The 12,449-nt window shown below is 37.2% G+C and overlaps 1 protein-coding gene across 1 annotated transcript; it reads left to right on the top strand.

The window, feature by feature from the left end:
- The first annotated feature begins 3,152 nt into the window (after positions 1 to 3,152).
- Positions 3,153 to 11,301, top strand: LOC122829737 (CMRF35-like molecule 6). The gene is made up of 8 exons (XM_044114521.1): positions 3,153 to 3,466; positions 3,562 to 3,618; positions 4,019 to 4,336; positions 5,018 to 5,140; positions 5,924 to 5,935; positions 8,682 to 8,774; positions 9,343 to 9,386; positions 9,481 to 11,301. Exons 1-8 carry the CDS (start codon positions 3,427 to 3,429, stop codon positions 9,703 to 9,705), a joined length of 912 nt encoding a protein of 303 aa, XP_043970456.1. The 5' UTR covers positions 3,153 to 3,426; the 3' UTR covers positions 9,706 to 11,301.
- Positions 11,302 to 12,449: the final 1,148 nt, after the last annotated feature.

The raw sequence follows: 12,449 nt of genomic DNA, 5'->3' as shown, positions 1-12,449 counted from the left end.
CAAGTCTAAAACTTGTTAAAATCAGACAGAAACCTGTCTGATTTTTATGTACAATTAAAAATGTGCTTGCTAAATAATCTTTTCTTGTCTCCCTAAGGCGAAAGCTTTGTAAAATACAAATATGGAGAAACTATCAAGGTATAAATTTTATTATCAATAATTCATAGTTCCATTCTGATATATCATTATCATGATATATCAGCCCTTACAAAAAAATCCCACGAAAATCACATGTGGTCACATGTGAATCACATGTGATTTTACCACGAAACGTTCCAAAATCACACGTATTCATGTGCTTTCACATGTGATTCACATGATTCACATAAAATTTGTGTGAATCACATGTGATTTTCGTGGGATTTTTTGTAAGGGTGGTGTAAATTCTTAATGCCTTAACTTAATGAGGCAATGAACCTTCAAACTGCTTCACCACATAGAGACCAAGCACCCTGTGCATAAGCAACACTTTGGGTGTCATTGTCTCTCATCGCTCCCAGATGGACCGTCTGGTTGCAGAGAAACAAGCTCACGGCTCCCATTAGTTGTTATAGTGGGTTAAAATTTTCATGAAAGTAAAATGTTCATTTCTGTGGCCCATCTGTATCTTATTTTGAAGGGATATGTAAACGTTACCATAGTGACCAGAGCCAGAGAGCGTTAGGGCAGTGGTTGAAACGAGATGAGAGAAGTAGAGCTGGTGAGTTCAAACTGCACGATTTAAGGATCGTCGGCCGATTTTCCAAACCTCTGTGACCACACAGGACACGGCAGGAGCAACACACCACACTCAAACCGATTCCACTCATGAACATCCCAATTCCTGAAGAAAATCCCGTAAAACCACCATACCATACATAAATTTACAGTAACAGTAACTGTCCGACAATGTAGAAAGAATAGTGATAGTTTGTGGACTCATTTTAAGTGATAAAAGACGTAACAAAAAGAAAAAAAACATTGGATAAAAGACTGCGGGAGCAGCTGCTCTATTTATTGTACTATGCACTAACCCGGACTCTCAGGTGCGACATGTCAGCTGTTTTGGATTCTCCTCCGTCCTTACATCACATAGCTTTCTGATTGGCCACCTGTCACATTCAACAGGTCGCGTTCTCGCTCCCAGTCAAGGAAAACCCCACAGGCTGCGATAATCGGGCCTAGACAATGTTGAATAAGCATCGATTTTAGATGGGAGCGGTCCGACGTAACACACCACACAGACAGGATAATTATACAATTTTCCCCTAATGACCGCCTAATGACCCAATGACCTTCTAAGATTGTCATTGGGGAAAATCGGGGCAAAAAATTTAAAATTGTGCCATGTGACCTCCTTTCCACCCGTCTCCCCGGCTGCGGTAAAATTGCACCAAGCCTTGACCTTTCCACGGTGATAAAAAGGTTGGGGACCACTGTCCTAGAATATTTGCGTCTGTATGCATTAGGGGTTCACTGATTGCAGCACTCTGGCCAATCGCCGATCTGCTGATACTGACTTTTGGTATCGGCAGGTCAGGCTGTTATATATATATATATATATATATATAAGTGCCTGGGCCAGGTGTTATAATGTCACAATACAATTTTCCAGATTTATTTTATTGTTAAACATTGACAATTACAAACTACTAAACTAACTGAATTAATTAAAACACATTGAGAACCAGGGGCTCCTCCAGTACTGGTAATGGACCACCAGTACTCAAACACTTAGGAAATACCAGTAATACCCATTGCCACAAAGGGTCACCAGCCAATGATCCCTCGTGGCATGCCGACCCTCCCCCAGACCCTCCCAATGGACCTCCAGTTCTCACTCTTAGAAAGTATCATCAATACCCATTAATACCTTCTTGATACCCAAGTGGCACACAATGCGGCAGGCTGTCTGATCTGACAGATTTATCATGGTTCAAATCGTAACACACAAGCTCCATCCAGTGGATATTGCATGTATTACGAGTACCCCGAATGGCACTGTATGATCCCAAATGGTCCATTCAAATTAATACCGAAGCGGCACTGCTTGAACTTGCAGCCACTTCGGATACATGCTACGTCGTGGCAGAGTCAAGTTGTATGGAAAACCTCTGCCACTTTGGACCATGGCCCTAATTACGTACATAACCCTAATCCTAACCAAAACTCAATTCACACCTTTGTCCTAAATCTGACCCTTGACCCAAAAACAGTGTTTCTCCTTGTGGGGACCGGAGCCTGGTCCCCACAAGGAGCAGTTGTTCCCCATAATGGATTATATGTCAGGAAAATGGTCCCCACAAGGTATTAGAAACAAACACACACACAGACTTTCCTTCCACACTCAAGGCAACAGTTGAAGTGTCCATTTAAAAAAATTACAACAAAGAAACATCTTAAAACTATACTCCTCTGACAGAAATTATTCTCACTCAATGCTGTCAAGCACGTAACCTATGTAAATTACTGCAACATTTTAAGAATTTACATACCTGTTGCTATTTGTGTTGACCTAGTTTGGGCTTCTCAGTAATATTCAAATTTATTGTCAAAGGCCAGAGCAAAGGTAGCTGAGAATGAATATCATGACTTGAAAATGGATGTTTGTATAAGTTTTTAGAGAAATTTGACTGAGTTTGAGCGATTTCACAAAAAAGTTTAGAGACATACATTAAAATACTGTAACTGGTAGAAAGGAAGGCTGAATACAAATCTAGATCACACTATTCAGATCTCCATTTGTTTGAAAATGTTTTTTCTACTTTACAATCGTGCACTTTTTCATCTTTGTGCCATAAAATCCCAACAATTAAAGGTTGCAGCAAAACAAAATGTGATCCAGGGACTCTGAAATGGCTCATCTGAAAAATGTCTCTATCTGGACCAATCTGGTAATAAAACTGGGACTGGATTAGTTCACCCACGCAAAAATAATATCCTTCACCTCAAACTGTAGTAATATGAAAGACCTACTTCAGCAAAGTGCCAGGCTGCGTTCGCACAAGAAAATCAACTCAGTCAACATTTAAATATGTTTCTTATTATAGCCTGAGCTTTGAATATTCCACTTTTACCTCCGGGTGAAATATGTTAACATAATGTGCCCCAAGAAACTAAATATGTGGTATTATAATTATTTTTGATCCAAAGATAAGTCGTACACTGTAGACATTGTTTTTGTCACATGAAGCAGGTGGAGGTTCACTCTGCATATGAATGAGGCTCCAGATTTCGCTTCTGCATTTCTTCTCCTTCTCACGTCGGAGGCAGATGCTCTTATAGATGACATGCAAATGCATCAAGTCCTGTAGAAGAAAGGAGAAGCTGAAACCATAATTTAAAAAAATAAAAGCAACAACAAAAAGAAACGATCACAGATCTGACTTCCTGAGGAGAAACTTTAGGCCAACATTAATTTCAGTTCAAGCAGTTTTGAACTCCACAATGAGGATATATTTTACAACTATTGTCTGGTTGCTGGCAGGTAAGAGCATTTTTTTACATTATAGAGTGATTTGGGACTTAAACTGGTTAAATGTGTGAAAATGAAATTACTTTTGATCAATTTTTTCATGACAGTCAGAGGAAGTTTACCTTCAGAAGTGAAGAATAATGGAGAATCCCTCAACACTCCATGTAAGTACTTTGGTTGTAAAACACACTTTGAAAAGTCTTTACAAATGGTATCAGGAGCAAAACAGAAATTAAGACGAAACAATGTACCTAAGAATACGACGGTGTTATTAACTATTAAATATGTGTTTTCTTCTCTTTACTGCTTTGTATTTCAGTAACAGTAGAAAAATGATGCGTTAGCGCGTACTTACAGTTACTGAAAAGAACTAAATACATGTAGAGAGATTTAAACGCAGTAATGCATTTTACTCAAACACATTAAGAATAATTAGCAATCACAGAAATGTCTTATTTTGAATCATAAATGGTTTCTAAATGCTAACAGTCAGCTTAAAACAAGCCAAAAAGTGCCTTTAATAAACATAAACTATCATTATTTAACTCTTTAATTCTCCCAAAGGCAAAAGTGCAACAGTGGACCAAACATCATATACTGGAGATTCTGTTTCCTTCACCTGCAAATATTCACAAGCCGATAAAAACAGCATCAGACACTTCTGCAGACTCGATGGAAACAACAGCTGCTCAAATATAATTTCAGCGCAGTTTTCAAACTACACAAAACTGGCAAAGTTTTCCCTCAGCGATGATAAGCAGCGAGGACTGTACCAGGTGAACATCTCCATGGTGACTCAGCAGGATTCGGGCAAATACTGGTGTGCCTTGAAAAAAGACGATTTCATCACTTGTTTACAGGAAGTCGTCCTCCATGTTCTGAGTGAGTAAATTAGTGAATCGCTGTTTAAGAAATTATCAATATGATGCGCCCTTATAAAAACAGTACAAAGGATTACTCTGAAGTTAAGAGATCTTAAAAATCTCCAAAAAACATTAGACCAATAATAATGCCTCAGGTTGAAATGGTGTTCAGCAGTTCATCCTCCAACACTTGGCCTAATGTGGTTGGAAAAGCTATAAAACCTTTCAAACAACAGGCCACCTAAAACACTCAAAGCTTCAATGTTGGCTGTAAAACATCCATCTGAAGTCTTGCTTTTTGCAGACATTTTTGTGCAGTGAAGCTTGTTGCCATGCCAACATCATATTGATATGTTCTCCCTGTGTTTGGATATAGCTTGTTGCTAGTTTGGTTGAGACATAATTTCAATGAGGGTCCAGTTGAAGTATGCATAGATCAAACTAAAAAAAATGTCCACTTCATAAACTTGGTGCAAGTCACACAACACAGTAGGTTGTTTGCAACCAGAGCCTCATTTTCACTGTTAATGTTATTGTAAAGGGTAAAAAATACTTAAAACCCCATGAGCTGTTTGTTTTAAAGCTGTTATATATTTCTTCACATATTTACTTCTATGAGTTAAGTTTATTTTTTAAGATGAATTTTATGTCAAGTAATTCTTCTTCTGCCTTTTGTCACTTATACTTTGTTGCTGTTCAGACCCGGTTACAGTCCAGACTTATCCTGAAAAGGGAGAGTCACCACCACCACCACCAATACCACCACCACTAGTGAAGACTAGGTCCGTCAAAGAATCTGAGTGTGGTTCTGGTTCTGATTGTGGTAAGAAACACCTGCTCTTTGTTTGCCTCCTCTATTAAAACACTAATGGTTCATGCAAACATCTTATAAATTAGAAAACTTGGATATTCAAGATAGTACTTTAATGGAGTGGTAATAATTTTACAACATTACAAAAATAAATAAGAGTATAAATTCGATTTTAGAAATTATATTTTTGAATACATTTAATCAATACTATAGCAAGAATATATATTTTCATTATTATACAGAATGAAACTGCAAACACCGTCTTTCATGTTGCACATTGACATAAAAACTTCAGTAATGACATGCACACATGAAAAATGTTTTTCCAACTTTTGACGAAGTTTCTGCCGTCGTCACTGTCTTGAGTTGGGTTCTCCTCAAATGGTGGAAAACTGTCACGCTTCCATGTTGTTTGTTGCAACTTAAAAGCTCACAATTAGTAAATTCAATTATGAGTTCTAAGTTGATGTTACAAGAATCACTGAAAGGTCCAACACTGAGAAAAATCCAACCAATCAGCAGCCAGAAAATGTGAATAAGATTAGTATTTTGTCCATTCTTCATAGTGTACATAATTTTTACGAGATATCCAACAACTGCATGCACTGCCACTGTACTGGTGTGTTTCAGATAAAAGTAGAATGAGTGGCAAACATATGAGCAAACCAACAAAATGAAACCATTTTAGAAAAACCTAAATTGATTAGTAGCAGATGAAATTCTAAAGATCATTTTTGTTTCTGTTTGTTTGTTTTTCATGGTTATCTTGTTTACATGGTCCAAATGGAACCCCAGGACCAACACCAGGTAAAGTAGGAGTTATTATCATCCTACAAAACATTTTTAAATGTCTTGTTTATTTGCATTGTAACTTTATGTCTGTTATTTGTGATTATTTCTTTAACCTTCCTGTTATGCTGCGGGTCAAATTGACCAGTTTTAAAGTAAAAAAAAAAAAATTGTTGTAAGTATTTTTATTTTTGCATGAAACTTTTTCTATTTGTCTTAATAGGTGCACTCTACATATAAATTGAAAATTTATTCATTTTACACATTTGCCCCCCCCGTGTCTACTTTTTACATAGATACTGTTTGGGTCAATTTGACCCGGCAGTCAAGTTGAAAAGTAAAAAAAAATTTAAAAATGTCCAATTCTATGTTTCCTTGCAGCTATGAATCATATTTCATCACACACACACACAACACACATACATGCACGACACACACAAGTCCACTTTCTCACTATTCTCTTTACTTCACAAGGAAACTGTGAGAAAGCAGGTGTTCATACAACTTTTGACAGGAATCTTTTCTGTTCCTGTGGACAAACTCCACCCACACTGAGTGACACTCAGTGGAAGTGAAGGAAAACATAAAATACTCTCTGCATGACTCATTTATCTTGATTTTAATCACCGGGTCAATTTGACCCTGAACCGTATGTTTGTCTCAAGTTCAATTATAAGGATCACTTCTTTAAAAAAAATTCAAAATGTAATATAATTTTTTAATTTATTTATTTATTTATTTTTTTTACAAAAGATCAATTTGAATAAATTATTGTTTGTTTGTGTCTAGGTTTTTTCAGTGGACATAAAAAAAATGTAAATTCCATGTTTTATGTCCAAATGAGTAAATGAGCAGGTTGTCATCATTGATCCTTTATTTGTGAGAAACAGAGAAACATAACTGCACAAATATTGATTGAAATGGTTAATATTGGAGTTAATTAGATACAAAAATATTTTGGAGGAATTTTTTGGTTTCTGACACCACTGCATGATTAAACACTCAATGGGTCAAATTGACCCAGGATCACTATTGCTGCACCTCAGAAACAAACATACCGGGAGGGTTAATATGGTGCACATGAAGGCCATGGAGCACCAGTAAAGAAGGATATCTTTCTACAAAAACATCTTTAAAATGTTTCTTTGCGCTCTAACTGTTATTTGTGGTTATATCTTTTGCATGGTGAAGAAGAAAACCAAAACCCACCAAGAGAACAGCTGTTGGTTGTTGTTATTATAACTGATGGGGTTGTTGCGTTTTATTTTATTGGTCGCACAGACCACGTGTGGCAAATTTCCAGAATAACAAAAACTGCACAAAAGAAAACACAAGACATAAAATAAAAAGAAATACGGCTGTGGTTTTTGGCTGCACAACCAAAATATAATACATACTAATTTAGAATGTGTGTAATTGTTACATGAATTATTATATCAGCACTCTCAACGAGGGAAATGACCGACCTGCGCCTCACATGCAGGTCTCCTGAACAATCCTTTTAGGAAATACACCATCTTATCAAAATACTGACATTTAAGTAGATTCACACTCAGATGTGAATCTATCAACAAGTTATGTCCATATTTACCAAATTTTTTTGCCAGAATTATCGCCGTATGATATATCACAGATCGCATCCATTGTAATACAGCACAACAGGAAGTCCCAAGATGCATTTCTTGTCCAGTCTGAGGGACCAGAAATCAATTTTAAGCGCTGCCATCTGGTGGCCAAAATGTGCAACACAGACCAACTACCTCAGCGAGGAAAAACTGTAAATATGCAAAACATGCAGATAAGAAATACAATTTTTCTCCATTGTTTACACACAAATCATAGTACTGAGACAAATAAAAACAACAACATGTAACTTATGCACCAACTCACTGAACCAGTTCTGCTAAACTAAAGGCACAATTCCTGCTTTACACTGAATTTGCTGTTCTAAATCACACTTTTTCAAAGTAACACAATTTTCTGTATTTGGCACAATTTTCATGAAGAAAATTAACTCACCGTTTTCACAATAAACACACTGTGTGTGTTTTTTTTATTTGTATGTATATATGTATGTGCCAGGCTTTCAAAAAATGTGTGCAAACAATTGAGAAAAACTGTAAAATAATATAAGCAAAACAAAATCACTCAGTAGCATTGCTGCTGTAACATAAAAATAAATCAACACTTTCAATGGGATAGATATTCAACCAAAGCTACAAGCTCAGCGACAAATGTTTTCTAAGGAACTAAAGCAGAGACTACAGTCCAGGTATAGCTACCAATATGAGTAAAATACATCTGGTGTGTGAATAATAATTAGTACAGCAAAATAAATGTTAACGAGATTAAAGTGAGAACATGTTTATTTATAAAAATCAGGAAAATGGGAGGTTTTCACATACAGTCAACGATCACAGCTTGTTTTGATCCCCTCACCATTTAGATAACATAGATGTTGTGCATAAATCTGTATATGTTAGTGGTAAAAGGTCAGAATTTTGTGAAAAAAAGTAAGAATTGTTTTTTTTTCAGCGACCCTAATCCTCTTCCATGAGAATGAGTTATGACTGCCCTATAAAAACATTTTTAAAATACTTGTTTGTTTACGGTGTAACATGGTGCACGTAAAAGAAATGGACTCAAGCCGTGTAAAATGGGATTGTCCTTTTTATTTTTTACAATGTAGCATGACGTCTTGAAAAGCCAAATTGTTAATTTACCCAAATTAATATTTTGTTCCTGGTGTTTCTTTTGTTTGCAGGAATGATTGGTGGTATTGTGTGTGGTGTCGTGATCGTGGTGGTGCTTGCAATTGTCTTAATACTTTGCAGGCGGAAACTCTGCAACAGACAAGGTGAGGGATGGCTGTGTAAAAAATACAAACACTAATCTAATTCAGTGGCAGTCATAAGCATGGTTTTTCATTTAGCAGTTTTGACGGGGGCTGCACAGTGGCGCAGTTGGTAGAGCTGTTGCCTTGCAGTAAGAAGGTCCTGGGTTCGATTCCCGGCCCGGGGTCTTTCTGCATGGAGTTTGCATGTTCTCCCTGTGCATGGTAGGTTCTCCCCGGGTTCTCTGGCTTCATCCCACAGTCCAAAAACATGACTGTCAGGTTAATTGGTCTCTCTAAATTCTCCCTAGGTGTGAGTGTGTGTGTGTGGTTGTTTGTCCTGTATATCTCTGTGTTGCCCTGCGACAGACTGGCGACCTGTCCAGGGTGAACCCACCTCTTGCCCAGAATGTAGCTAGAGATTGGCACCAGCAACCCTCCTGACCCCATTAGGGACAAAGGGTGAAAAGAAAATGGATGGATGGATGACTGTGTGACAAGTTATTTGCACAGATGTAAAATATCCCAAACAAAGGATAAGTATCCTGTAGTAATATTTAAATATTCACTATGTTTGCATGTTGTGCTTCAGGGGAAACATCGGAGCAGATGACAAACACAATACAAAGCCCAGAGGTCTGTATTTGTGTCTCATTTACATTTGAAAACAACAGGAGCATTGATCTCATCACTACTCTGGATCTCGTCCTAATTGTTGTTCTGTTTCCAGGGAAAAGATAGAGATCCCCAATATGAAGAGATACAGATCCAGAACCAACCAACAAACACAGTCAGCACTCTTTATTCTACAGTGAACCCACCTGCAGACCAGCTGCACTACGCCAGCGTCGATATCCAGGGCGGAGATCCCCCCACTGGTACTGAACAAAATGCCTCTGCAAATCCTCCAGCAGTGACCACTCTCTACTCTACCGTCAAAACACCTGGAGAATAGAGCAGCCAAACTTCCTGTTTTCTGAAACATGTTGTAGAGAATTTTATCTTTTTCTTGGTACGTAACAGTGGCGTCCCCAAAGGGGAGCAGAGAGAGGAACCATTGAAACATGCTGGCCACCACAATGGTGCCCCAGAGAAATTTAGTTCAAATCTTCTTCAGTGAAGACATAAATGTAAACAGGCAAAGTAAGTAAATAAATGAAATTCAATATTTTTTGTGTCTGTGACGCCCTAAAATGGGCACCCGATGAGAATTTTCAGGGGTGCCTCTGAGACTTGGAGAAAGGGTGGATCAAACCGCTGCAAGGATTTTAAAGAAGGAATGTCTTTGTTCAGGGAACCTTTTGATTTCTTTTACTCCTAACCCAATAGAGAAGCAGTGAGAAGGAGCATCAGATCCAGCCACTTGTTGGGGGTGGAGAATCGAGAGGAGGGCGAATCCAGAACTCTGTCCAGCTGAGCCTGAAACCTATTGTGTTACTGCTACTTCAAGAGGCTGCTGAACGTTTTGTCTGCAGACTTTATGGGATGGTGGACTTGAGGTGTTAGTGAACTATGGGAAATGTAGGCTGGAATGGACATGCTGATTCTTTGTTTTATTTGCCTGTGAATAAGTGGAACTCTGCAGCTCTGGAGTTGGAACTGCATCTGGAGTTTTTATTTTACTAATTTCATGCATTAATGTCTGTTCTTTGGCCTTTTTTGTCTTGATTTTAGATTTCTTGTTTGACTTCTATCAAATATTGTGTCAAAATTAAAAGCTAACTTCCCTTCAGAAATATTTTTTCCCTTATTTGACATGTATTCTGAACCTGAGCTTCATAAATCACAATGAATTGCAACTGGAAAAGAATCTTAGTATTTTATTTTTAAGAAAAAAATTATAATTTTATTACCCATGACATATATTCTTAACAAGACTGAAGTCACAACCTTCCATAATAAATTACACAAAATTTGCAACACAATATTAATGTGTGACACACACTAATATTATGAGTTGGATTATTTATTTATTTTTTTTTATTTTAGATTGTTTGGAATAATTTTTCTGGCCATTTTCAACATTTTATGTTATCTTTTACCCTGTATAAATTAGAAGATTTAATCACTTGTTTTCAATTTTTTATTTAATTTAATTTTTTTTAACCTAACATTCCAGGTTTTAGGCACTAATATTTTATGACAAATAACAAGTACTGTACCATTTTTCTGTGTTGTTGTTCCACAGCGCCATCTTGTGGATAGTTATGGAATTATTAACGACAGATTTTTCTCTGCCGTCCGTTCAGTCTGCCACTGTTAAGATAGACGAACAGCGCCACCAAGTGGAGATTATGTGTCTTACCCTGACATGTATAATTAGCCTTTTTAATTCTCCGGTATGTCAGAAATTAGAAAGATGAGAAAAGCCGATGTGAACAGTAATTTTTACCTCTTGAAGAAGCCAACATTTGGTTTTTCAGTGAATCTTTCCCAAAGAGAAGGACTAAATGAACTAAATGCTCCCTCTGAAAGAGGGGAGTTACGGTGATCCACTTTTCTGAATTTAGACTGGATCGTAGAGTTTAGTTTTGTGTTATAGAGACCAGAAGAGACATGGTTAAAATAATCTGTATACTGAAAATAAATGCATGAGTCTTTCAATGAGTTTTTATGTGGTGAGAAACTTTGAATTGCTTCTCGGCCATTTGGCTAAGACAGCGGTTCCCTCCAGTGGGTCCATCAGGTGATAGCTGTAGTCTTTGTGACGTGGCTGTTACTGATTTAGAGGTTCATCACATTTTGTCCCTGGTTGAGATATTGACCGCTGAATACTGGAAAATTTATCCTCCTCTTAGTTTTGTATGTACTTGTGTATTTGGTTTTAGTTATTTATTGGTTCTTAATGAAGGTTTTAGCCTTTAATTGATGGTGCCTCCACCATGGCGGCTACTCATGCCGGCATGCGGAGGCACCACAGTGTTTACTAACGAAACAAGGTAAGTCAACTGGAAAGTCGAGATTGGATTTCTCAAGAAAATTGATTCAGCAAACACTGATGACCTGAATCGTGTCCTCACCCTGCCTTTCAACACAGGATACAACATAAGTTTTTACTCCGGCACTTTATTGGAAGAATTTTGCCCTGGTGAAATATTAAGCATACTTTAAGTCAGACTAATCATGAGTATACTTCAAGTTCACTTAGGATTAGTTAACTTAAAGTGTGACATTTTGGAGCAACGGGGGAGAAACTTGGATAATATAACTTACAAAATGTCCTTCATGATCAGTAAAGTATTTCTGAATTAAATCATCATAAATTATGTAACATGCAGAGTTTTGTGTGCATACCGATATTTTAAGATTCTCAGAGGACACCTTGCTCTTAAATATTACAAACAATTTACCATGGTTGACTGGCTTTAGTTGTACATATAGTCGTGTTTCAGAAATCCAGAAAATTTGCAAAAAGAACGCTTTCACTGACATGTTTGAGATATTCTGCAGAAACCTGATCCGAGCTGCCAAATTTATTTACTGTGGTCCATGGTAGCAAATACTTCACTATGTCTGATAGACCCATCTTCAGGAAAAGTGTATTCAACGTCTTTATTTTTGCACAACTAATAAGATCAAAAGAATATTTTCTACACTTGTTACTCCATTTGTATTAGCTGATGGTGACATTTTACCATTATTCATTCCATTCATTCATTCTCAAAACTTACCTTGGTGGAATCGCCACTCACAATATGG

Source organism: Gambusia affinis, linkage group LG04 (genome assembly GCF_019740435.1).
Source record: "Gambusia affinis linkage group LG04, SWU_Gaff_1.0, whole genome shotgun sequence".
Classification (NCBI taxonomy): domain Eukaryota; kingdom Metazoa; phylum Chordata; class Actinopteri; order Cyprinodontiformes; family Poeciliidae; genus Gambusia; species Gambusia affinis.
The sequence above is the reverse complement of the archived record's forward strand: the minus strand, read 5'-3'. Positions and strand labels throughout refer to the sequence as shown.